At 39.2% G+C, this 27,160-nt stretch overlaps 1 protein-coding gene across 1 annotated transcript; it reads right to left on the bottom strand.

The window, feature by feature from the left end:
- Window positions 1-221: 221 nt before the first annotated feature.
- Window positions 222-26,425, bottom strand: rassf8b (Ras association domain family member 8b). The gene is made up of 9 exons (XM_042511683.1): window positions 25,931-26,425; window positions 12,766-12,936; window positions 9,742-10,092; window positions 9,353-9,558; window positions 7,643-7,846; window positions 7,443-7,517; window positions 6,253-6,375; window positions 5,165-5,288; window positions 222-3,899 (listed from the first exon to the last, which is right to left on the bottom strand). Exons 2-9 carry the CDS (start codon window positions 12,875-12,877, stop codon window positions 3,784-3,786), a joined length of 1,311 nt encoding a protein of 436 aa, XP_042367617.1. The 5' UTR covers window positions 12,878-12,936; window positions 25,931-26,425; the 3' UTR covers window positions 222-3,783.
- Between the last annotated feature and the right edge of the window lie 735 nt (window positions 26,426-27,160).

The raw sequence follows: 27,160 nt of genomic DNA, 5'->3' as shown, positions 1-27,160 counted from the left end.
TGAAGTGTCTTCTTCCTGAAATGAGGTGACCTCTGACCCCAATTCTTAAGAGTTTCAGTACTGACATTTTTAACAGCGCCCTCTAGAGAGCAACATCCAATACATATGACAACCCACATGTCAACCAACCCTATTCTTTCTATTTTATTTTCTGAAAAATATGAAAAGCAATCACAAATGATACAAAACCCACACACATTCAGTACTGTATAGCAGTTTATTCATTTCTGGCATGTTTTTAAATATATTTTATTCATTTATTTATATATTTTACATTATTCTTGAACTTGATTTCTATGTCTTTCATACATATGCGGCTGAATGATGAACCCGAGAAAAAAAATCTGTTAAACTCTGAAAGCTTAAAAAAAATACAGTTGGTTAATTTGTGAGTAAACGATACAAAATTATAGCATTTAATACAAAATCATTCGTCTTAATGTTGAGTTAACGCAAGTCAGTGAAGTTAGCCATGCACGGTTCATCTAATTCATGATTCACATCGAGCTTTAGCTTTAACGTGAGTCGTTCGCCAACCAAACACTTTACTTTTCAAATGAATCTACATCTCTCTCAGTACTGGCTACATTTGTCGTGCTGTATCGAGGAGCCAGTGCTACACTGTTAAATCTGTCAAACAGCTGCTCAAGTCCCCACGAGAGCAAATACACGATTGAACTTGTCAAATGGCTCGAGACATCATGAACAGCATTCATCCATAATTACTTTCTGCCCATTCTTGTCTGGGTAATTCTGTGTCTTGAAATATCCCTGAGCCGCAGCGTTTCCACATCAGCTTTCAAAACCACTTGATGGCTGTCTCCATAATGGCTCCATCATCTCATCACATGCTCTGTTATTGAAAAGCACCATTGATGGCACCACAGAAACTAATCATTGGCAATGTCTGTAAACATACTGTCATGTTTCGATGCAACACGGATCTCTTTTACATCCAGAGATGTTGTTTTTGCCAGAAGGGAAATGAAAAGGCGAGAAAATAATGTGCAGGTTTTTGCCATTTTTTTCTGCTAGCACACACTGAGCTGTCTGCTCTTTACCAAAGCTCAAAACTCCACCAGTGTAAATGTCAACAAGGCAAAAAGGGACACAACAAAATGTAATGATTCTCAGATGAATTGCTGCATCCTTAGTTTGTCACCACTAATTGGGAGTCTAAATAAACCAATCACACATTTTTGCATGCACACAGAGCTGCCTATTGAATGGCAGCATTAAAATCTAACCTCTCTAGCACTCTGCATATTTCAATCTACTTTTTAAAAAAAGTCCATAGACTGATTTGATATGTAGACATTATTTACAGTTTTTTTCCCAGTAAGGCATGCCATTATTCAAAACTTTCAGTCAGCGAGAGTGATTCCTTTATTAGCGGGTTACAGTCTCTGTGTCACAGCTGAAGTTGTTGCCATGACGATAATACTGCATACTGAGCGAGGAGGAGGGAAGAGAAAAAAACTTGTCACTGAACAATTTCTGAGAATAGTTTGCCAACTTGTGATGTGAAGTTTCTCCAGTTACCTTTGCACCGCAGAGCAAACAGCGAAGATCCTTCACACCGGAGGGAGGTATCGTACGCTCACAGCACAAATACAGGCTTCTTCTTAACGGCTCAAAAATACGAGTCAATAAGATATTGAGCCTGTGAAATGATTTCAGAGCTCGTGGTTGTGTATCACGCTTTGCAAACCTGCGAGTAAACTGTGCATATCAAATTAAAGTCTGTGAATGGGCAGAAAAGATTTGTAGATGTAGAAAATTATGAGAATGTGTGCACAAAATTTGTCATAGGTGAGGGAAGTAGGCTACTTTTCTAGGCGATTTTTTTCTTAAAGTAAAGTTACCACAGTATTGCAAAGTTACAAAATCATTAGCATCAAATGCTCATAAAGTACCAATGAAAAAGTACTATGTAAAATTACCCATTTCAGAATACAGTGCAATTTATTGAACTAAAAATACTGCAGGCACAAATTTAAAGCTGAAATTTGACATTTGTCCAAACATTATTTCGACAGTATCATTACCGCAAATCATCTTCACTTAGTCACAATTTTCTTTTTTCACAGGTTTACATACAACCACAGACTTTGAAATTATTTCAAGTCCAAGTCTTATTGACTCAGATTTGAGCCAGTTTATTCCCACACAATCTGTGTCACTTTCACCCCAGAAACTCAGTGAGCAATCTCCTTTTATTTTGTGGTGAGAAATTATCAACCAGAAATTGGTAAATGCAGTAACAATCAGACTTGTGGAATTGCAGACGGGAAGAGAAGAGAAGCTGTCTGAGTTTCATTGTCAACTTCTTCTTTGTCAACTTTCAACAAGACAGAGCTCGACCATCTGGCACCGAACGACAGCAAACCATGAAAACTGAAAACTATTATTTGACTCAAGTTGACGTACTTCACGGGCATAAGTTGCATTCATAGAAAACAAGTACATTCATCTAACTATTATAGTTTTTCACACTAGCTTTGGTTCATATGAGACATCTTTAGTTCACTGAAATTCAGATGGGAGAACAGTTTGTGGGTATTTTTTGGGGAGTGTTTTGTTTGTGTGTTTCCCTGCTGGATGAACACAGTGAAACATGTCAAATGATTAAAGTGGCACCTCAGATAAATTACACACTGAAAGCTAAAGTGCTGAGGCTTTGTCAGAAAAAAAAACCCCAAAATACACAGTCATGTTTGACAAAATGAAGAAAGACGGATAACATCAGAGCAGGAGAAACTTTCACAGTTAACTTTCCCCTGTCTGAATAATAGATGTTTTGTCGCCACCTGGTGGTCATACTGGATATGAGGTCATTGTTGGCAAAGTTTCCGAGCTGGATTTGCACTGCAGGCACAAAGGCCTCTGTCATCACTCATCGCTGCGTTCACATTTCAGAGCTTTTGGAGAAAGTGATTATGTGAAACAAAGAGGAGATTAATGGCTCTGCACCAAATTTGACATAAAGCTGAACACAGGGCCAAAATATTTCACCAAAAAAAGTCCAACAGTTGATGATGCTCCTCCATCCATTGTCTCCTCTGTTGTTTACTTTATATGAAAGGCAAACATTTGTGTCAAACACAGGAAATATGAAGCAAGCTTTCAGTTAAAATCAATAAATCCAAACATATGTGAAAGAAAAGCATTGAGCCAAAGTTAGACTGACATCAGTTACCATGACTAGGTATCACCTGAATTGGTGCCAAGTGTTTTATCAAATTCATATGGCGCATAGTTCAGCAGCTACCTTGAGTTCCGTTTATTGACATCTGGTTTTAAAACACCAGAGTAAGGCAATCAGATATGGCTATGCACAGGTGTGGCGTCTGAGTATTGTGCATGCTCGTGCATGGACTGTGTTTACGTGTCCAAATTTTCATGATTGACAACATGAAAATAAAGTTTATTTGCACTGTTTGGCTGAAGCCTCCTCGGGCAACAAAAATACATCTGCTGGCTTTTTCTTTAATTATGAGAAAACAGAGATGAAATGTTAGTTAGCAAATGGATACTGACATCAGTTCAAGTCTTGGTGAGATAGAAGAGGAGGCAGAGCAGGAAAGATGCAAAACTGATGTAAAATTGTTTTTTTGTGATCATCCTTCATGAAATGTTTTTGCCACCATCCTCTAGACTTTGTTTCAGGAGCATTTCTGCAGTTTAGGGAGTCAATCCTTTTGGCCTGGAAGTCACGGGTACAATCCCTGTAACATCAGGCTGTCCCTGCAGCTCAAATAACATCTTCTGCACAGATTGAGGTCACACGTAGATGCCTTCAGGATTGAGGCTGGAGGACATGGTGCTCTGGAGGGTGCGAAGGTCGCTGGGTAAAAGACGAGAAGAGCCAAGTCGTTTCAGAGAGCCAGAGTCCACTTCTGTAGCAAGCAACAAAAAAAAAACAAGTGGTCAGCCATCAAGGAGAGGGGACACAGTTGACCTGTGGAATCATTGTGACAAGGAGTTTTAACTGCAGTTAACTATAATATGTTGAGAAATGTGGTAAACAAACATAAAACGGGGGTGAAATTGTACTTTTGAATGAAATTTTGATTTCTCTTTTTTTGTTAATTCTACTTTTTTGGGGTTTTTTTTGTTTTTGTATAACTTCAACCTAGTAGTAAATGAGTTGCATATAAAGGTAAAGCAGAATAAACACAATGCCCACCAGAGCTGTTGCCCATGAACTGAATGCTTTTTTCTACTACCAAAACTCGTTTCCAATGTAATTTCCTAAATTTGGCAGGACATCCAACCAGCCTGAAGACCTCACAAATCAGGGACTGAGATGAGCTGCTGTCAGGTCAAGACTTTGGTGAGGACGAACGTGCAGATAAACTGCCCTGAGACGGTTTGTGCAGAAATAAATCGTTTGTCCAAATCACTTTTTGCATTAGCTATTCGGGTGAAGATGCCAGAAGTGGAGGTCCTTTGGTTGTGAGGCTGTTTGGATGTACTGCCAAATTAATGGAACAACATTGGAGACAAAGGAGAAGTCTGAGAGAAACATATCTACTAAGTGCATGAAAAAAGTCTTTAATTTAAACCTGTGAAAAATGGGAGCAAAAACCAGTGCCTTTTGTTTAGTATAATTTACCACGAAGAAAACTAACTAAAGAAATGTAACAATTTGACATATTACACCAAACTATACTTCACCATCTTGCACAATAAAGCTCTAGGATTTACCACCACTCAGTTTACTGTAATAATTCAGTAACTTGACGCAAGTAACACAAAACAATTGCCACTGTGGTAAATGAAATTATATGAAACTGAAAACCAAAACCTTCTGAGGGATTTGTGTCAGAGAAGAATAAAAATAGGGATTTTCCTTTTGACTAACTGCGAAAGTCTTGCAGCATTTTTTAGGGCTGCTAGTGATTTGGTCCATGTAATGGGGTTACTGACTTAAGCTGTTATGGCACAACAGTCACGCCTCAGCAGCTCTCACATGTCATTCTCAGGATGCCCAGGAGGTGGCACTGTGTACATACACATGTGAAAACAACACTGCACATACAGCTCCTCAATCAAAACGTGGTTAGCTGTGAAATTGAACTTTTTAACAAGGTGATAGTGGCGTGGCAAGTCTCTGTTGGTGTGCACATTAATGTGTGTGTGTGTGTGTGTGTGTACATGCCGTTGGTATCTCCTGTAGGTTGAGCAGGCAGCACGGTGACCTTGGTACCAGTTTGCTGAATGAACTGCTGCAAGTTGACCTGTCGAAGCTCTTTTGTCAGCTGCTCCAGCTCCTGCTCCTTCTCCTGCGAGGGAAAAAATACACAATGACAATTAAATTAAGTCTATGACAAGGCTGATTAATACAGCCAGTGTGCATTTAAATGAGGACTATCTTTAAAAAACTGCGAAATCCATACACAAATTGGTCTTATAATACTGATAAAATACTTTGATTCAGCCGCTGTACCTAATTTGGAGCTTTTTGTCTACATATCTGCATTAAACGGACGCAGCTTTAACAACAAACAATAAAATTTTAATTTAAAATAAATATTGTTATGGCACTTATCAAAACAACATTACAAAGTGCTTAACACATAAAATCACAATAAAACAGACACACAGGAAAATACAAAAAAAATTAAAAAACAATAGTTGGTACACTGTACACTAAGAATAGAAATTGATAGAGAACTTATAGGAATGCCTTGCATAAAATAAGTCTTCAAAAGTCATTTACGTGATTTAAAACCTGGAAATCAATATGGTATTTCACTGTGCTCAAAATCTCCAGAAGTCATAACCCAGTTGAGCCAGCTAAAGAGAGGAGTTAGCTCCCAGATGGTTACGCAACTGCAGGCGCGGGATTGTGTACTTATTCAGGCCCCTCTCTAATCAGGCGAAGAATGCTGTAATACCCTCCCTCCCTTCTCCTTCTCATTACCTCATGCTTCCCACACCCTACTGGACCTCGCCTGTACATGGAGCACTTCGCTTCATACAAGGATGCACGCAGCCAAGGATCCACTGCGCATCCCTGCAAGCCAGAGATTAAACTTCGCTTCACTGCCCACAACTTAATGAGCTTAGATTTCTACGGTTCCACCTGTGTGCAGAGAATTTCCACACGCTGCAAGTTTCCTGATGAGAATCACATTTTAAAGTAAAACTTACGCATCCTCCATACGTATTTGCAACTGCCAAGTGTACTCTAAATATTGAAGCTTTGGTGTTCAAAAATCCAAACACTAAACAGGAGAATCTGACCTGTAATCTCTTGCTGGACTGGCCAAGTGAGCGTTCCAGCGCCCTGCAGCTGCTCTCCAGCAGCGCTGTGTGTTGGCTCTGCATTTCAAGCTCTGCCTTCACTTTCTCCAGCTGCGCTTGCACCTGCAATCCAGAGTGAAAATAAAGAGAGAGAAGCCAGTGTTCATCACTGTTCTTCAGGAGAGGCGGGCAAAAGTAAATAATACTCATAGCGAAGATGTAGGGGGGCTTCTTCATTCCTTAATGTGTTTAGACCTTCAGAATCTGAGTTTGTCTGGAGGTAAAAAACAATGCGGTGTGATGAGTTGTATATTTCTATGTGGAGAAAAACTTAAAGCACTAGTGTAGGATTTAGGGGGATATATTGGCATAAACTGAATATAACATAATGAGTATGTTTATTTTTTGACAGTAAGAATCAATGTGTTTTTGTTGCCTTAGAATTTGCTGCTTATATTTACATGCGGAGTAGGTCCTCATCCATGGAGTGTGCCATGTTTCTACAGAAGCCCAGAATGGACAACTGGCCAAAATTATATGCTGCTATTGTTTTATTCTCTGTTTAGTATTTTTATTGTATTTTTATTTTATTCATTGTACTATTCATAGGTTTTAAGGATGGAGAGAAAGCCAGGGCATAAAACATTTCATTGCATTGAATGTACAATGTACTTTTAATGTATATGAAAAATAAACTTTAACTTGAACTTGTGCCAAATTTGAAAAAAGTGTGTCATGGTCTTCTTGAGATATTGTATGCAAGAGTGAGATTGATGCAAGGTGACAGTGACCTGTGACCACCAAAATCTTATCAGTTCATCACATTTGTGCCGAATTAAAAGAAAAAAAAGCCCTCAAGGCATTCAAGAGACATTGCATTCACAGAATGGGATGGACAGACAGACAGATAATGTAACATAATGCATCTGCAACAGCAGGGGGGAGGCATAAAAAGGTGAGCACACATTAGCAGGTGCTGCGCTAAGGGCTAGTCAAGAGCAAGAAACTCTACAGTGTTTTTACTGGTTTTAATCACCTGATCCATTTATTTTGAAGAGGAAGAGACAGAATCGTAACTGGGAGTTGATGTATAGTACATGGAAGAAGTTTCAATAGTTCAACAAACTACATTCCTCTCTGTTTACATGCTTTTAAGTATTTTTTGGAGACAAAGATAAACTGGATTGTACCTCCTCCTCATTGACCCTCTGGTTGAGCTCAGCCTCCTGCTGCTGCCGCTCCTGCTCCAGGCCTCCCTCCATGCTCTACACAACATGACAGGTATAATATGTAATAACATGGAAAGTAATCTCCACAGACAACCACAGTAGCTCCACTTTTCAATTCCAAGTTTCATATGATTCCCAAGGTAGCTGCTCATTGAGTTCACCTGTATGTGTGCCAGGTACTCTGCAAGCTTGGCCTCGCAGTCGCGCACACGGCCCTGCAGCTCGACTAGCTGTTGCCGGAGTTGCCGCTCGCTCTCGTGCTCGATCTGCAGCTCGTTCTGCCAGAATTCCTCCTCCTCCATCTCTGCATCATTCCTTCTCACCTGCTGCTCTAAAAGCAGCAGCTCCTCCTCCAAGTTTCCTCTCTGGAAAGTGAAAAATGATTCAGCTTCAAAACTCTTGGGCCCCAAAGAGAATATAAAATGCTTATTATACAAAACACAGTAAAGGAATAAAAGATGATGCAGGGAGGTAACAGCACATTCACACATATGAGCTCAAAAGATGGGACACTGAAAGGCATCAATTAATTATGAATGGGACCTTTCGTTGCAGCCTACTGCCGCCCTAACAGCTAAGAAGACTAAAAATGCTGTGCACTAAAACCTGACAGTAGTACATGAGACATAAAATCTGCCTTTTTCTTACCTCAAATGTTTTCAGAAACATTTTAGTGTACAGTTTAGCTGTACAATGATAAAGTTTGTGAAACTGCTGCCATGTTGAAAACAGTCAACCCAGAATGAAGCACCCTACCAACCGTTCCTATATTGCTGCTGAACAGTAAACTAAATGTTTCTGAAAACATTTGAGGCAAGAAATACGCAATGCAGAATCTAGATTCACATCTGGCTACTCTGTAAGTTTGATCGTCGTAAATGGGCAGTGATTTACATAACTGATAGCGTTAGATACTCCTCGGTTCTGGTTTTGGTTGTTTTTAGGGCTGTCAGCATTAATCGCAATGTGATTAGGGCCATAAATAATGTGTTATTTTGGCAATCCTGGCCAAAATCACTGTCTTTCCGAAGTTGTATTAGCTTCTTCAAAAGGGGGCTAAATAATGCTCCAAATTTAGGCTAAATTTTGACAAGGAAAAATGGCTTCATCACAGGGGTCCCTTGAGCTCTCACCAGATATCTGAATGAAGGAGAGACTATGGGTACCTTTGAGTCTCCCCTCAACAGATATGCCCACTTTCTGCTAGTCCCATGCAGTTTTTTCATGCAGTTTAAATATGTTATTTCTGCAAATTGTATCTGAATATTTCTGTACTTTGTGGTCCCTAAACAGTCTTGAAACTGCTACCACCTATGAGCTAACCATGCAGAAGCAGCTGATCAGACTGATGTCAGCGGGCAACCGCATCGACGATACTGGACTAAACTGCAACTCCTGAAAAGCCCTCCTGTCATTTGATTCCTAATCAAGAAAATCTGGTAATAATTGCTTCACCTGGTGAGTATGGACTTCAAAACTGTTTTAAAATGCAAAATAATGGAATTGTATCCATGTGCTAAAAAATGTGATTGACATTAATTTACTACTGAAATTCACTGATTAATTGCTATTTAAAAATTAGATGTTTGACAGCCCTAATTGTTTTCCTTCAGTCAAAGTGGATTCTTGCAAATGTCATTCAGAAAAAACTGTAAGGAGGCAAAGGAACGTGATTATTTTCACAGATTTTCCGTCTCATGTATTACTCTCGGGACATAGTGACAGTTTAAATGACAAAAACTTATTTTTAATCAAAAGTTACCAACTACAGCTTTGACTGATTTGTAAGATTTCAGAGTGCATGTGTTATGGATCTGCACACATCATCTTTTCCTATAAGTAACAGCACTGGCAGCTGTGATTTTACACACTTCGTTGGCTTCGCTGCCGGCCTCCTCGCAGTCTCGCAGCTCGGCCTCGCAGCCCAGCAGACGGCTCTCCAGGGCCTGGAGTTTGTCTCTCTGCAGCTGCACCAGCCGGCTCAGCTCTCTGGCTGGACTCCCAGGTACAGATGCTACTCCAACACCTCCAACCCTGCTGAGGTTCAGACTCACACCCTGCTGCTGGGCCTGTTTGGCTGGATGGACGGATGAGTGGGTGGGTGGGAGGGAGATGAAAGGATGGTGTTTGGATTATTGACAGATAAAAGCAGAGAGGGAGGGAAGGAAAGAGAATGAGAACAGCATGCACACAACTGATAATACTACTACTACTGACAGCAGTAATAGCTTGAATATATTCAAAAATAGAAACACACTACCTTCAGCATCTCTGCTTTTCCCAAATATGTCCCTCAGGCCCCTGGCCCCTCCAGTGAAGGTCAGAGACTTGCGTTTGGGTTCCCTTCGTTTGAGCGAGCGGTCTGTCCCTGACGGGCGGAGCTTGGCCAGAGGTGGCAGGCTCTGCCGGTAGAAACCACGCTCTGGGACGCGAGCCTGCCCGTCAGAGGTGGGCCGCTCGCTAACAGACGGGCCGGTTCGTTGGAGGATGAGCTGGACGTCGCTGGCATACTGACCCCACTTGTTGAGGGATACCACAGGGTTCTCATGCGGAGCCAGGTGACGCTCTGTCTCACGCCATTTCTCAATCAAAGTGTACCTGCCGGTGCGCCCTGGGACAAAATGAAAAATTTGATACAGTTCGTGCTTAATTACATTACTTTCCTTTAAATTTATATATATTTACATTTTCTCAATCCACCTCTTACTACAAGTGATGGGGACTTGACATGACCGTAAAATAATATGTCAAACAAGAGATTTTTTGTATTTCCTTTTTATCTCTGTCCTCTTCCCCCTGTTTTGAAGGGGACGGAGCTCATTTGGAAACAGTTCATGCCATAAACTTTCATACACAAATCAAGATTTTAAGATTTGAATCAAAAGTGATGAGAGCTCTGGGGTTGTTTTCTTGTTTTACCTGGCCTGACTCTTCAAATTTAAATCTAATTTATCTTAGCTTTGCTTTTGATTAATCGCTTAGGAAATCAGTTTCAGCAGGGGTGATGCCTCATGCTGCGTTCACAATATGAGCAACCCAGCAACAGCGTAACCAGCTACATTATCGGTGAGTTGCTGTTGAAGCGTTGTGCTCGTTCGCATAATTGCGTTGTCACAGGCTTGTGTGTGTCTGCTACTTGCAACCATGCATCTCAACTGAACATCATCTCAAGTTTGTATTTGGCCACAAAAATATCTACATTTTTGAATAATGTCTGAGCCCCATTTTAACATCACATTTCTCCTCCCTATTTTATCCCATTGTGTTCTGCGCATAAAGACAGCTAAGCTACATAGCACAGTACCCCAGCCAGAAACAAAAAACTAATATGATTTGTAGTGTCTCACGCCATCCACAGCAACATGTGTGTGATGTCGCTAGCTTTCATTGAAAATTACTTGTAGTATGTTGCTGTTAGGCTCGTAGTGTTTTTAGAGGGGACGGCCCATTGCTGAAATATGTCCCAAGAGCTCATCAACCCAAAAACAAACACCCAAAGAAATAAAAAAGAAAAATGTTTGCATTTTACTTTCTTTAAACCCTGGATTCATTACATTTGTACATTATCTCATTGCACATACACTGAAATTTCACATATCTCAATAAGGCTGTGAACGCTGCGTGTTTAGGTTTAAGCACAAAAACGGCTTGTATATGATAAGGAAAGATCCTGTTTTGGCTTAAAACAACCCAAGTTTGGTTGCACAAAAGCTGATGGAAAAGCAGGAGCAGGTCGGTGAAAAGCACCCCAGTGTGGTGGTTCAAGTGCTGCTTGGAAATGCAGCGACAGGTCAGTAAAAACAGCAATTTGGAGCGGCTGGCATTTCTTTTTGGAATAACGGGCTGTCAGTGATATCGGATTTTGGTCCAACAGGACATTTTTTGGATTAATGGCATGACACTGCCTTAGACTGATTCAGCTCACTCTTGTTCAGTAAAACTTTGTAGGTATTGCTTTCTCCTTGGGAGGTCCCTTTGACCTATGGGGTTCCCCAAGGATCTATTCTTGTGTTCTTGAACAGATGAGTCACAAACACACAACCCACTTTCATTGTTATACTGATTACACCCAGATTTATGGCTTGTAAAGTAAAATGCATCATTTACTGGCTCGGAACCGTTTGCCTTTGTACTACTAGTATATTGTGAAAACTCCCAGTGGTAAGACGTTACTGGAAGCATTTAAAAAATGAGGTTCAAAGTGCATTGCAGCTAAGAGAGGAAAGACAGGACAGATTCAATGAAGTCTTTGACAGCTCTCCCACGCCTGTGCAGCATTAGTAGTTTCAAAGAACTTTACCAGCGTGATTGGTGAAAGAACTTTAACAGTGGGAAAATTCAGCTCAACAAACAGTGATTGTGTTGGGAAAAAGGGCTACGTTCAATGGTTCATGGCTCTGTGTGTGTGTGTGTGTGTGTGTGTGTGTGTGTGTGTGTGTGTGTGTGTGTGTGTGTGTACGCCTACATTCTTGTTTGTGCACATATAGATAAGAGTAAAACACTGCCCATCGTACCCTCACAGTAAGGGTCCTTGTAAAAGAGGCACATTCATCACTTCAGCCATTCACATCAAAGTGCCCCGGGCTGGACAAAAGGCACCGAGAACACAAAGGACAGTGAACGCCATAACTCCTGCTACACTGTCACCATGAAAGACGTGTTTTAACACTATTGGTTGTTGAGAAATCCCTGTGGAAAGCAAACAACTTTCAATTTGACAAAATGATATCTCATGCTCTTAGATTCACATGCGCAATAAGTACAGAATCAGAGTTATTTCTCTACAGCAGGTAAATAAACCCAAGTCTGCAGCATGACTCATCTCGTTTTGTGCAGCCCATTTATGATGAAAATCTCTTTGTGCCCTCTAGTCACTTTTCATTTTACTGCAATTTATCATCTCTAGTATGTCTGACAACCTGCCTAGCCAATATTGGACACAACCCACACAGCACAAAATCCCCATAGGGATTTATGAGGCACTAAATATCATTTACTGCACCTTAGTTTAAGTTTTTTAGCACGTGAGCCAGATTGAGAGGATTTTATCTCATAGTGCTGAATCTACTTCTCTTGGTGGTAGTCATTGTCATGTTATTAGCTGGCCATTTGGATTTTACAAGACTTTTTGGGGATTATTTATATTGGGCTGTGAAGCCCTCTTTATATAACAAATAATAATTCTTATCTTCTGCTCATATTCTTGTGATAGTTTTTGATAATTTACAAACACCAGAGATGAGTGCACAGTCTCTCATACTGTAATAAGTTGTTATGAGCTTACCAATGGCTTGTGCCAATGCAATGACCACTTCCTGGCATGTGGTGAACTCTGTGACCCCGCACACGATGCGCTGCACTCCATCCACCCACACTTTCAGCTCCATGGCCTTCATTCAGAGGCCCTCATTCCTCCACACCACAAGAGGGTGCAAATAATGTTCAACTGTCCATCCTTAAAAAGAGAGAAAAAACAATATTCAGTGCAATGAACTGTGTTACATGGTTGCATTTAACACTTTAAGCTTAAAACAAAAACCTTAAAGATGTACTGGAAATGTTTGATAATATTAGCCCAAGGCGCAACCTGAAAAATTAAGAAAAGTTAACGGAGAAGTGCTAAAAATTGCAGTTCTTTGAATCCCCACTTGAGGCTGGCTCCAGAAACATCCCCATAGACCCCCATGTTAACATGCCCAACTTCACAGCAGAAATAAACATGTTTACAGACTGGTAAAAAAAAAAAAAAACCATGTCACTACAGTCTATGAGTTGCATTCTCTCCTTGCTCCTCCACAGCTTAACCCTCTCATACAATTATGGTCATTTATGTCTCAAAAAGACCAAGATGGCGATGGCCGAAACGCCAAATTCAAGGTTGCAAAACGGATTCCACAAACCATTCTTGACATCACGGCAGGTATGTCCATTATTTATCCATAACAACTTCAATTTGTCATTGGTGTGTTTACAGTTTGACCCCAAGTGGCCAGAAAAAAATATTGCAGGTTTTTAACTCATTTAGTTTACTTGAAATAATTAAATTGCATATGAAAATTTCTTTCTCTAGTAAATGCCGTAACCCTCTTTGTAAAGTTACATGTATATATTGATTTCTACTGCTTGTTTTCTGTTGTAGACCTCTGTTAAAAATTCAATAAAAGTTAATCACAAAAAGAAATAATCAATTTGGCCAACTAAATTTTGTAAAATAATCCCGATCATCTCATCACAACGTCATTTAGCCAAAACTTGAGTTTCCCTATAACCATGGCTTGTGTAATATATTATGTAAATGTATCTGCAACTATTCACATCCCCCTGAATCCCATTCAGACTCTCAGACTCTGTCCAGAAACAGAGGAACAAATTGATGAATATTCACATCAAACAGGCAAATCCTATTTGACTGGCATAACTCTGGGTTCGGCACAGCCCTAAACACTTCCAAGAATGACTTAACAAACCCTACACAACACTCTTGCTACAATATGGAAGAAAAGAGCTAAAGTCTTTATAAAAAAATATCAACCAAGCACCACAGGGTTGAACATAGTGACACCAGCTTCCTGTAAACGAACAACTTGCAACAATTCACAACACTTGTTCCTCTGAGGTAGTTTCCTGTGATGTTGCTGATAAATTGCTGCAAGAACACACTTGTGGTGCAGTGATTGTGACCGTCTAACAGGCCTCATCCAATATATTTTTCATTTGCCGGTGTCGGTGCAGGAAAGAGCGGTCGCATGCACGCAGAACGAGAGCCATTTTCAAAGTGCTGACACAAGCACCTCAGCAGCGAGGCAGTCATTACAAACCTGGCAAGGCCACAACAGCAGGCCGGCGCAACAGAGCAGCGAAGGAGCTGGTGCCTAATGCTCAGACTATTGCAACCCTACTGGGCAGCGGCACTGCTTTTTCTCCGACTGGGCCATCAGTTCAGCTCTGATCCTTGACTTCCATATCGCTTGAGGCCTCCCTTAACAATTTAGGTCGCCTTCCATCTTCATCACAGCTGGGATGGGACTCCCACCCCTCCTGCAATTTAACTACCAGTCCTCCTCAGGCCTTTTCCTACTGAGACTGCATTACCGTGCACGCTCCTCTGCACTGAGGGCATCTGGTAAGGGCAAGGCATGCCTTCGGTGGGGAATGGGATGATTTGTAACTCCAGACAGATACCGCAGGATGGATCTGAACCCAGATGTCCTAACAGCTCAGTAAACAAGACCATGAATACAGCTCAGTTAAATGCAGAGAGAAAGGGGAGAAACTAAAGGAAAAAAAAGGGGGCATGAAGGTGAACAGCAGAGGGATGGAGGAATAAACAGAGCAAAGATGGAGGTTTGGGGTTTCCAAAGAAGCACTTTTGGGATGAAAAAGTAATGAAACAATATTCATTTTGGTGGAGGTTCAGGCAGAAAGTCAGGAAAGGAAACGTCATGCTTCTGTAAGATTATCTACTCAGCAAGAGGTCAGTGGAATGAAACAATTTCTAACCGGATTCATTGGAAAAGTTTGACCTGAAGATTATTTCTAAGTAAACTTGTTGGTTTAAAGGAGCAGTGCGTAAGTTTAAGTGGGATGAGTGGCATCTAGCAGTGAAGACTACAGATTGCAACCAGGTTAAACTTCTTCCTGTTCGAATTTCTGCAGTGTTCATTGTTCAGGATGTTTTTACCAGGAGCGTAATTATCCTCAGAGGTCTCTCCTACCCCAAAACAAACAGACCGTGTGACTAAAACTGTTAAAAACACTGAATAAAGTAGTTTCATGTTAAAAATCAGTGTTTCCCCTTTCCCATTGGACATATCAGAGACGCCACACTAGCCCAGCACCAGCTTAAGTGTGCTCACCTTTTTTCTCTGGTAATTTAAGATCCAGACATTAAGGAGGTTTTTACCAGGAGCCAGATTATTTGCAGAGGTCTCTTCCTCTCTAAAACATACTGACCAAATAAATGAAACCAGTAAGAACACTGAAAAAAAAACAGTTTCACGTTAAAAAAATCTGTTTTTTCTATGCTGTTTGGCACAACAAGGGTCTGCTAACTACGGTGGCCGACGATTGGTTGGTTTATTGGTATTGGTATTGGACATATGGCGGTGCAAAGTTGTGATTTCCACATACATAGGGACCCACTCCCTATGTAGTTATCAATGGCTCATTCTAAGGTAACAAAAACACAACTATTCATATTTTCAGGTTATTAAACACTATCAAAAATATTGTTTATATGATATTTTATTCTAACCAATATATTCCACTAAATCTTACATGTTGGACCTTTAAATTTGCAGTCAGTTTAACAAAAGATCTGTGACATAACACACAGTACTCTAACAGATGATGTGATGATGCCTTTAAACTGTCACAGCTGCTGCTGAAATGTCGTAATACAATGTTTATTCAATGACGGGTGATATTGAAGTCACAGCAGGAGGAAGAGCCAGTGTTGACACAAGCTTGTAAATCTGCTCCCTCCCTCTCTCGCTCACACACGGATACACACACTTTTTTATGTGCACTACACACACACACAAACTTGCTATAAGCACATATATGTGAGAAGTCGTACTGAAGTCATTCACTCCTTTGTGATACAATCACCATGAAGCTATCATCAAAACAGAGAGCAAACTAAGCTGCAGGAAATTCAAATTGTTACTTACAAGTCCAAATCAATCAACAATGAGAGACTTTAAAGGATAACTCCCCCATTGATCATTTGTACACTGTATCACTGATTGACAGTTTTGAAGTGAATTTGGGAAGAAAAGTTTGTTTTTCTCGCATGTCTCAACAGGGAATGAAAAATCAAAAAATCAAGAAACATTTAAGAAATGCAAAACCACTTCAGAAAATCTGTTTACAAACTCGCACACAACTTGTGCAGTATAATCAAAGTCTCATTTATCCAAAACACGTGCTTTTTTTGCTAAAACTTTCAACTATTCAGTGTAACACAAGGTAAATAAGTATTCCATCAATGTGCAAATACTCCTACATGGAAGGTTAAAAATTTAGGCACTATAAAAGTGGTACAAAAAAATGACATGAGTCTGGCAGGACAGAGCACCACATAAAGACTACCTGCAGTGTCTTTTCAGGAGTCACCTTTTCCACCAAGGTAACAATTGTATTAAATTAAAAGATCATTGATTCAGATCCTTGGAGACACTTCTTGGCTACAAGCTCAGACAGGCTCTGGTCCACTAAAATATCAAACATGAGCATCAAAACTTGAAAAACATTAGGTCAAAACTGATCTCACTAACACATCTTTGTTATGTTCATTTCATTCCCTGACTCACTGGTCCTCAGATGCGAATACCACAACATATGCCAGCAGGTATCAGAAGCAGCATACAGCGCCATAGGAGCAAGCAGATGTGCAGAAGCAGATGTTGTTTAGATGAAGCGAGCGGGCCTATAGCTTTTTATTCTTTGATCGTTGAAATTTTGTGCTTGCAAGTTGAGCATGGATGGATGACTGAACAGGACTACAGGGCACAGGCAGCCCAAAATGTCAGGGGCCCCTGGGCTTCAACTGCAAAATCTCACTCAAATTAACGACTCAAAAAGACCACAAAGAACTACATAAACAGGCAACACTACCATAAAGAGACACAGTATAACTCCAGAGGAACTACAAAGATATAAAATGACCACAAACACATGCAAAGGCACAACAAAAACAGCCAAATCAACCACAAAGAGACACAATATAACTACAAAAAAATAGCAAAATAACCACAAAAAAACACATACACAAAATGATCACAAACACATGCAAAGGAATTACAAAAACTGCCAACTCAACCACAAAGAGATACAATATGACCACAAAGAGATGCAAAGGAAGTGCAGACACACAAAATATCTACTAAAGTAGATAAAACAACCACAGACACACAACGCAACCACAAATAGATGCAAAGAAACCACAAAAAAACACAATATAACTACAAAGAGATACAAAAACTTAAAAGGGAACAAAATAACTACAAAAGCAGGCATAACAACCACAAAAGACACAAAATGACCACAAACACATGATGCAAAGGAACTACAAAAACAATCAAATCAACCACAATATAACTACAAAAAGGTGTAAAATAACTACAAAAATGGGCAAAAAACCCAATATGACCACAATAAGATGCAAAGACATTAGATAAGACACAAAATAACTGCGAAAACAGGCAAAACAATCACAAAGAGACATAATATGACTACAAAGAGATGCAAACCAGCTGCAAAGAGACACAATATGATCAAAAAGGACAAAATCACACAAAAAGATGCATACTGACTGCAACAAGACACAAAACAACAACAAAAAAGGGGCAAAACCACCACAAATCTATCTTGCTCCTATGTAGGAGAGGTGGCGGGGCATTTTGGGTATCGGTGCCCAGGACCCATTGTCTCATAATCTGTCCATGGATCTGAGGCACACAGGATATAGAAGCTGTGACCTGGGACTGTAAGGTCAGGCTATGTCAATGTCAAACTAATCGAATTCTCTGCACAACAGCATCCCCGCTGCAGTCTGTTTCCTTGTGGAAACGAGCTTCGATTTTCTTTACCCTGCTAATAACTTCCAACACGTGAATCACTGAGAGGCACCTCAGCCGCCCCTGTGGGTTCTTTGACGACAGCCGTTGCTGCTATTGTTCTGAATTTTCATCATGCTATTTCCATACTTTCTCTCCGTCTTTGATCTGAATTGCAGTCACTTTGAAGCCCCCGCTGCCAGAGTGTGAATAAATAAATCATACGAGCTACATGGCGAGCGTACACAAATTAGTATGCTGCAACATGTGCGGTTCTATTTCGGTTCAGCTTCCCTGTAAATGTATACTTTCCATATTTAATGTCAGACTCGGCTCCACAGTGGGTAACCTCAGAACCTGTGGGAAAGGTGCTGTAGCTGCTGGAATTTCCTTTTCCATTAGTCACAGTTTAATAAACACACGGACTTAATGCTTCACATTCCAGACGCACACTGAATCCCTCACTCAGTCATCCGTTCACAGAGAATCTAGGACAGTAAAGTTCAGCCTCCTCCATCTAACAGTCACTGCAGGTGGAATCATCTTTGTACAGCTTCAGAATTAAGAGGCCGTGCATGTTTTTGAGTTAGACATTTGTGGTTTTGGACGACTTCTGCTGCAGCCCTGTGGTTTCAGACGTGAAGAAGACTGTGTCGTCTGGGCTGTGAACCGTTGAGCTAAACTTAGTCGTGACTTCAGTCTGCCTCCCCTGAAGTTTCATTCTCAGGATGCCACAGGAAGGCAGAGCCAGGGAGGGGACGCAATGTGGCAAGACAGAGTTTTCTGTTTTTCCAAACATGGATGGTAATTCGTAAGATGGATCAACACAAACATACCACTGAAAGCCCTTTTAACATCCCAGAGATCAACACATCCAGACTGAAAAATGTAAAAGAAAAGCTTTTAAAGGAGCAGTGTGTGTGATTTAAACTGTTAAAAACACGGAATAAAGCAGTTTCACATTATAAGTCAGTGTTTCTCCAATGCTGTTCTGCTTGTAGCAGAGTGGCTGATAACTACAGCCGGTGGCCAACACAAAAACAACCCTATCAAGAGCCAGTGTTTGGTTTGTCCACACTGGGCTACTGTAGAAACATGGCGGACTCTGTGGACAAAGACCCGCTCATTATGTAGATATAAATGGCTCATTCTAAGTTAACAAAAACACAGCAATTCTTATTTTCAGGTGATTCTACACTAAAGAAAACATACTAACTATACTACATTCCCTTTCTGCCAATATATTTCCCGAGATCCTACACACTAAACCTTTAATAAGTCAAAATAAGTACAAGTGTGGGTTTAAATGCAAATATCCACCAAAGAGTTCATTTCCTGCCTTGTTTCAGCCCAGTGCTCTCTCACTCAATCACTTAATTAGTCTTTAACAAACTCATTGATTAAGCTTGAACCCTCTGACCTTGGCTTCAGCAGCACACCAACAAAAACAAACAAACCAGAATAATGCTGCATTTGACTGCCAAAAAATTATAACTTAAAAAGAAATCCAACAAAATCTGCACAGACATTTCACCAGCACAAGTCAAATGTAAAACACCACTGAATATTTCAATTGCACAAGTTTCACTGCAAAAATATAATTATAAAAATAACAGTTAGGTGATTTTTAACTATCATCATGTGTACTTTTGTATGGATACTGTACTTACTGTACCTTATAAGTTAATGATATCTATTTATTTAAATGTACATAAATAGTCTTTTAATTCAGTTATTTTAAGACACTTTTAGGTTGTTATTGAGTGTGTTTAAGACATTTTTATGTACTGCTGATGTGTTGAAAACAGTGCAGTGTAACTATAGAAATTCTGAGACAAATTATCATTTTTTGTACTTCACTAACACACCTGAAAACGAGATTTGAGTGACTTTGCATCGAGACGACGTGATGTTTTGAAGCAGCAGCTGTACTGAGCAGTTCAAAAACAACGATGATGCAATCAGAGGCCAATTTTTAAAGCAACAAGGAGGTGGAGGCAGCAGGAGGGGGTCCACTGAAACAAGTGGCGCACAGACAAAAGAGCATGCTGCAGTGTGTGTGTGTGTGTGTGTGTGTGTGTGTGTGTCTGTGCCCACATGGCTAGCAGCATGACTGGATGCAAACAATCCCTCACCATGGCGACCCAGCTCTGGCTTTGTCCGAGGCCTTACACAGATGACTGGATTGATTGGAGGGCACGGTATGGGAAAGTAGACCAAACAATCACTAACAATTAAGAAGCAGCCCGTGCTTTCCTGTCACTTCCTCTTTGTTTCCTCTGAATGTGGGCTGCGAGAAAACGTAGAGGTGTGTACTGCAGCAAAGTTTTCTAGTACTCAGGATTAAAGAGGGGTGTTACTGGAACGTCTCAGAGTTGGTCTGCTGGTGGAAAGAAACAACGAACTCCAGTTTAACACTGGAGTCTATGTACAGTTTAGTCAAAACGAATCACTGGTTGAACAATTACTTTAGTTGAATAAACATGCATCTTATTTATTACATACAACTCTTACAGAAGTTTTTCCTTACTGTAGAATAGGAAAAAAAGATATACTGTGGGGATTTGCGTGATTTGTCGATTAAACTATCATTACTCGATGGCACAAGAAATAGTCGTCACTAAATATTCAGAATTATTATTTTATGCATTTGCATACACTTAATTAAATTCCAATGTAATCATTAGGTGCGTTTTCTAAAGTTTTGTTTGTAAGTTGTAACTTTAATTTAATGTCATGCTTTGTGGGATAGTGCAATATTCATAATGCATAGTGTAAAGTGACACACATTTTAGCAGGATGTAAAATACCATTTGGTTATTTAAAAATATGATTATGATTATAAATGGCTCTTATAATACAAAATAAGTATTTATTTTGTTATTTTTTAAGTATATATTTATTATAAATAGTATTTATTTTAAGATATTTTTTTCTGACAGTATTTAACCTTATAGGCTAAACTCAATCTCAGTCTCATCTACAGAGGAACATAAATATCAGTCCATCCAGTAGTTCAGATACTTCAGTCTGGATCAAAGTGGTGGATGAGCCACACTGAAATACCTGCTGACTTGAGCTTTTTTGTGGCATGGCTCCATGGATGGCAAATATAAAAAGCTAATTAGATTAGGATTTGACCCGCGTCCTCAGACACTTCTTGATGGAGTGTGGCGGGGGGCTCAGTGGCCCTCAAAGTAATATGCTCATGACTTTGTGATTCTGAGTTGGCACACAGCCTGACATATTATACAGCAGCATCTCTCCTTTGTCTCCTCACTGCTCCCACTACACAGCCTGCTATTGCAACTCCATCCTAAAAATCTGATAAAACTATTAAATTGATTCAAATGTTAAACTGGACCAGAATAGTCACCTTTCAGCAACACCTTTTTCTTTTACAATATTCAACCTCTGCTTCAATCTCTCCATGAGTGCACTGATAGATGCAGCTGTGTGCCGCCCAATGGAGACGTCTTTTAGAGATTACTTCCACATCAACTTTGTCAGCCGAGGAGAGCGAGGTGGCTGTGGGTTAGACAAAGGCTGGAATAGGGTGAGGGAATAATCACACTGAACAGTTTTCCATTCTGTCACTGAGCTATTCTGTGAGATGCAATTTAAGATGTTTCAGAGAACAAACAAGCAGTGAAGTTTTACATGGATGCAGCACAAAAAATTACTGAAAACTACAAAACTAGAAGTGAGCAGGTATCGTTCACAACATCCACAACCCTGTGGACATAAGTTTTTAAATTGCACTTTAAAATCTGATAATGTTATTGTTACTTGAAATAATCTTGGAAACCAATTTCCTTGAGAAAATAAAGTACATATAACTATTAATCCGAATTTATTTTTACTCCATATCTAATCGTTAGGTTTACTCAAAATTTAGCCGGATTTACGTAATTTTAAGAAGTTGTTGCAACTTAAAAATGACAAGTGAAATCACCTTGATCTTTCTAACTTCATTAAGCCACATTAGTCTGACTAAACTTAATGAACATGGTTAAGAAAATATAAATATGACTATGATTAGTTTGCAACCAGCAAAATACAGTAATGTAGTACAGAAAACTAGGTTTACTGAAGTTGCTGAAACTTAGAAATAACTTATAGTTATATTGACAATCGGTTTTCTTGATTTTTTTTAAAGTAAACTTAAATCAGCTTTTAATTTTACAGTGTACCAAAAAACATTAAAAAAGGGGGTTCAAAATCTCAGCATTACATTGTTTATATTATGACACGTGCTGGGAACGACCGCCACACTGAAATGACAGAACTGCCACCTGCAGTCTCAAAAGTTAAAACTAATCAGCTTGGAGGAGACAATAAGCCTTTAACCCTGTAAGTCTCTGAGCTTAGCGGACATGGAGGTGGTGGGAGGGGGAGTCTCCACTGGATTTACTCTGTAAAGTCTGTCAAATTAGAGTTTTCTGCTCCTCAAGCACATGTCTGCTGTTGAGGCAAATATCAAGTACATGGAAAGACGTGTTTACTGGTTAGATAGCTATGCACTGTGAAATCTGTCATTTGGATTATAAATATGACTGAGGAGGGGGGCTTAAGGGACACAGATGAACGGGATGCTTAGAGAAGTCCCTGCATTTGGAATTTGGCATGCTTATTTATTTACTTTATAAAAGGTAGAACTTGCTTTGGCCAATTCAAGATGAAAATACTGCAATATGTAGTTACTTTTTGCAGTTTTTTCTTAATTTGTCAACTAGAAAACAACTAAAAATAAATGGGCAACTCAATTAATCATTCAATCATTTTGGATAAACAAGCAGTTTGAAAGCACCTTGGATTTTAAAAGTAATACGTATCTTTTCTTTAGTGTATAATCGCCTGAAAATAAGAATTGTTGTGTTTTTGTTGTTGTAGAATGAGCCATTTAAATCTTCATCCAAAGTCCACCATGTTGCACCACCATGTTTCTACAGTAGCCCAGAACGGACATACCAAACACCAGCTCTGGATGGCAAAGAGCCAAACAGCGCCGTGAAAACACTGATATTACATATCTAACTGCATTATTCAGTATTTTCGACAGTTTTAATCACCAGGTCTTTTTGTTTTGGAAAGGAAGGACGTGCAGATTCGGCTCCCATTTAAAACCCTTCTGAAAAATGAACTCTGACGCATTTCTCTACAGGAGAAGTTTTACCTGAAAGCATTTTGTAATCCTCATCACTAAATGTCAAAATATCCCCCTAAATCTTGCTTTAAGTAACCTGGTTCATATTCTTTGCCTGTCACTAGTGAACTGACTCATTGACGTCTCCTTTGGATCTCAACTTGTCAAATTCTGATGCTTGGTCAGTGGCCTATTGCATATGATACAGATGCATTGAGCAACTTCTGTAGTATAAAGAGTGAGAAAGTCCACATAACTCTGGACTTTCACCTGCGAGCCTGCTGTTTGTGTCCTGTGTGAAACCAAAAGTCAATTGAGTCATTTTAGTAACAATATAGTGTGCTAGTATGTGTTAATATGCTGGTGACTTATGTCATGTGACGTATGTGATGTGCGTCACGTGATTTAACATCAAAACATTTTTTTTCTAAACCTAACAATGTCCTTTTCTTGACTAAACATAAAGAAGTAAACCTAAAAGCAAAGTGTTTTACCTGCGATCAAAGTTCATTTTGAAAAAAGGCATGTTATTAAAGGGCAGAAACTATACATTCCCTCTGAAAACTGAAGTTTATTTTATTTTGAAAAGACGCAATGCATGTAACAAGAGTGAACTGACAAGCTTTCCCTGTGTGCCCAAAGCTGACACAGGAGGTGTACCTAGTGCGTCATATTTTGATGCAGAGGGACACTGAGCAAGCGTGTGTATTTTAGCCCTCAACTGTCAAAGCATTTCATGTCATTTCATTTGACAAGAAAAGGTTTCTGAACAGCTATTGGTGACAACTTTCAAGTTATTCCTCATCTATAAAAAAGGAAGACATGTTGAAATATGCTTCTTTAAAATGTAAATAAAATGAATACTGTAGGTCAGAGGAAAAACAGTTTGAGAAGGATAATTTCTGTTTTGCAAATGTGGGCCAAGAAACATAACAATAAAATACCAAAATACCTTTAGTGTAATTGTCTTGTGCTGGCATGAATAACTGTTTTGTCATTGTTTTGGAATTGCTGAGTATTCCTACCACAAACAGTGACTTTTGTCCTTGCTTCTATCACACGTGTGCCTCAAGGACTTCATCTCTCCTACTGTCGCCGTATGACTCAGTTGAAGGAACTCTGATTAAAGCCACTGCTGAGTGAGCGCTTATTGCCCAACTCTATTAAGATCATTCATCATTGCAGGGCTCAGCAGATCCGCTCACACACTGACCACTCACTCACTTCCTGCTGGCTCATAGATCAGGTATGTTACCGAGAGGATAACTCCATTTAAGGATGCATTGTGGTGTGCAATAAAAGTAAGTTATAAAACTGACTGCCACATTAGAGAAGCATTTGAAAAGGGAGGACACGGAGAAAATAAATCTGACCCTCTTGCGAAATAAAGTTATGCAACCACAGCTGAGCAGTGTGTGTTAGTTCTTGTGTGTTTTCCTGTCCTCTGGATGAATAACAATAAAAAACAAAATGGTTTGATTTCTTTGAGAAACACGGGGGGAAATAGATAATGAGCAACTTGGCAATAAATGTCCTGAAAACTGCAGAAAAATAGCGAGCGTTGACAGGAGAACATTTAAAGATTTTAGGGATGCACAATAATATCGGCACATCATCGGTATTAACAGATATTTAAAATGAAATATCGGAATGAGCCAACACACTGATTTCTGCTGATATGACAAACTGATTTTTCTTTTCTTTTTTTTTATTGACAAAGTAAACATACACAAAACATCAACCCTACCTTAAACTAGTTTCTTATTTTAAACAATTAATGAATATTGCATACATTGAAAAGCATTGTATTTCATGCCTGTGTCTGCTGGTGGGCCATCATGATAAGAGCTTGCGTAATATGATTGTAATTCCATTACAGAAGAGACTTTGTGATCTCTTATATGGGGTTGGGAAAAAAGTGGATATCATCGCGATATCATCTATCAGCCAAATGAGTTGTTATAGGCTATGTCGGCATATCAAATATCGGCAAAATTTAGGGAAAATGTCCTGAAAGTAAATGTAGAATTACATTAAACTTTTTTTAAACACTTTCTTGAGATCATTTTCTTGTTTTGTTTTTGGGCCATTTCTTGATAAGGCTCTTGTCATCCTATTATATTATTTTTTATGAGAAATCAAGCCAGTTTGCAAAAAAGTCCAATATCATGCATCCCTATTAGATATTATCCAAAGAAATTGGGAAAATGTCCAGAAACTTTATGTAGAATTTTCTTAATCACATATAATTAAACTTTTAAAGAAAAAGAAATATTTATCATTTAATACTTTCCTTTTTTAGTATTGTTTTTGTCAACTTTTTTGTTGCATATTTTCATTTTTTTATTTATGTAGAATTCTCTTAATTAGGCCTATATATAATTAAAACTATGTTACAGAAATAGAAATAATTTAAGCATTTAAAGCATTTCTTGTTTTAGCACTTTCTTTAGGTCATTGTTTTGTTTGTTTGCTTGTTTGTTTGTTTTTACTTTTTGTTGCGTAATTTCCATTTTCTTGTAACTTTTTTACTAATATATTTGTCATTTCGGGCCAAATTCTTGTTAAATTGCTCATCGCCCTCCTCCGGTGTGTTTTTAAAAGAAATCAAGCCAATTTACTGCGGTTTCAAAGGGTTAACAACCAACAAGCTTGTTTTACTGGCAGCAGATATTAAATGTTGGCTTGACTGACGCATTGAAGTCACAGCAGAGACATTGACAGCATTCAGCCCAACAACATACCTGTTTTCTGCAGCAGATCAGTGAGTGTCTGAGCATTTGAAACTCTCCTGTTGTGCTGTAGCCTCAGTGTTTCTCTCCGGGATTAAATCCGGTACTTTCCTTTGCATGTTTTGCGGGCTACATGCGGGAGATCCGGTTTATTCCGCGGCGTGTGCTCCTCCTCGCCTCTGCAACCCGTGTGGATGTAAACATGCGTCCGTCCGGTTACTGGACATCCGACATGAGGCTCTGAGCATCTGCCTGTGAGCCTGTTAGCTGCTGCTGCTCTGCCCCACCAGCACTGAGGGAGACCACTGAGCTTGTTGTTAATTGCGTCGGAACTGAACTGGGACACCGCAAGGCATGATGGACCGGTTAAAGCTGCAACGCACTGGCGACGCAAATGGACCCCGAGATCCACTCAGCTGTGATGCAGTCACGATGGAGCTGGAGGGGTTTGATCCAAGGAGGAAATGCATCAGGACAGTTATATATATATGTGTGTGTGTGTGTGTGTGTGTGTGTGTGTGTGTTGAGATAAAAAGCAGTGTTTTCAGGGTCACATTGTTTTCAGAAAAATCAATAATTAAAGAGTTTTCACATCTGTAGTTCTCTAGTTCTGTCTCTACTCATCTTTGTATTGTGTTTTTGTTTGTTTTTGTACAGTTTATGTTAATATAGTATGGAAGCATAACACATTCACTTGATGGAAAAAAAAAACGTTTTTATGAGCTACTGAGATAAACTCAGAATTATGAGAAAAGTTTTAAATCTATTCTGTTTTTTTCTGAATAAACGAGGTTATCATTTTAGAATGATCAGAAAGTTTTTTTTGGGTAGAAAATAAATTCTGTTTAAATTAATTAAAGAGAATGTCTTAGAAAATGAGAAGTATTTTAATGAAAAACGTGTTTTGTTTTTATGAATGAATGAATATTTTTTAGATTTTAGAATAATAAGAAAAGTTTTAACAGAGAAAAACATGAACTGTACTAAATTAACAAGATTCTCTCAGAAGGATAAGATATTCAAAAACTAATAATAATGAAAAAAAGTTCCTTTTTATGCATTAACAATATTATTATATCAGAATTATGAGGGAAAAAATCCATGGGGGAAAATGTTCTGTTTTTATGAAATAAAGAGATTATCTCAGACTTATGTTAAGAATTAAGTTTTAACGGAGGAAAAATCTGTGGTATGAATTAACAAGATCAGTATCTCAGAATAATCAACAAAAATCACATTTTT

Source organism: Plectropomus leopardus, chromosome 22 (assembly GCF_008729295.1).
Source record: "Plectropomus leopardus isolate mb chromosome 22, YSFRI_Pleo_2.0, whole genome shotgun sequence".
Taxonomy (NCBI): Eukaryota; Metazoa; Chordata; class Actinopteri; order Perciformes; family Serranidae; genus Plectropomus; species Plectropomus leopardus.
Note: the sequence above shows the minus strand (reverse complement) of the source record. Positions and strands in the feature narration are given on the sequence as shown.

Bases quoted from the DNA above. Each gene is read 5' to 3' on its own strand.
- rassf8b (XM_042511683.1), bottom strand. From the start codon at position 12,877: ATGAAGGCCATGGAGCTGAAAGTGTGGGTGGATGGAGTGCAGCGCATC. The intron at 7,847-9,352 runs GTGTGTAAAATC...TTCACTTTCCAG, and splicing joins CCGGCAGCGAAGCCAACGAA to AGAGGAAACTTGGAGGAGGA. The intron at 6,376-7,442 runs GTACAATCCAGT...TCTGGATTGCAG, and splicing joins AGAGGGTCAATGAGGAGGAG to GTGCAAGCGCAGCTGGAGAA.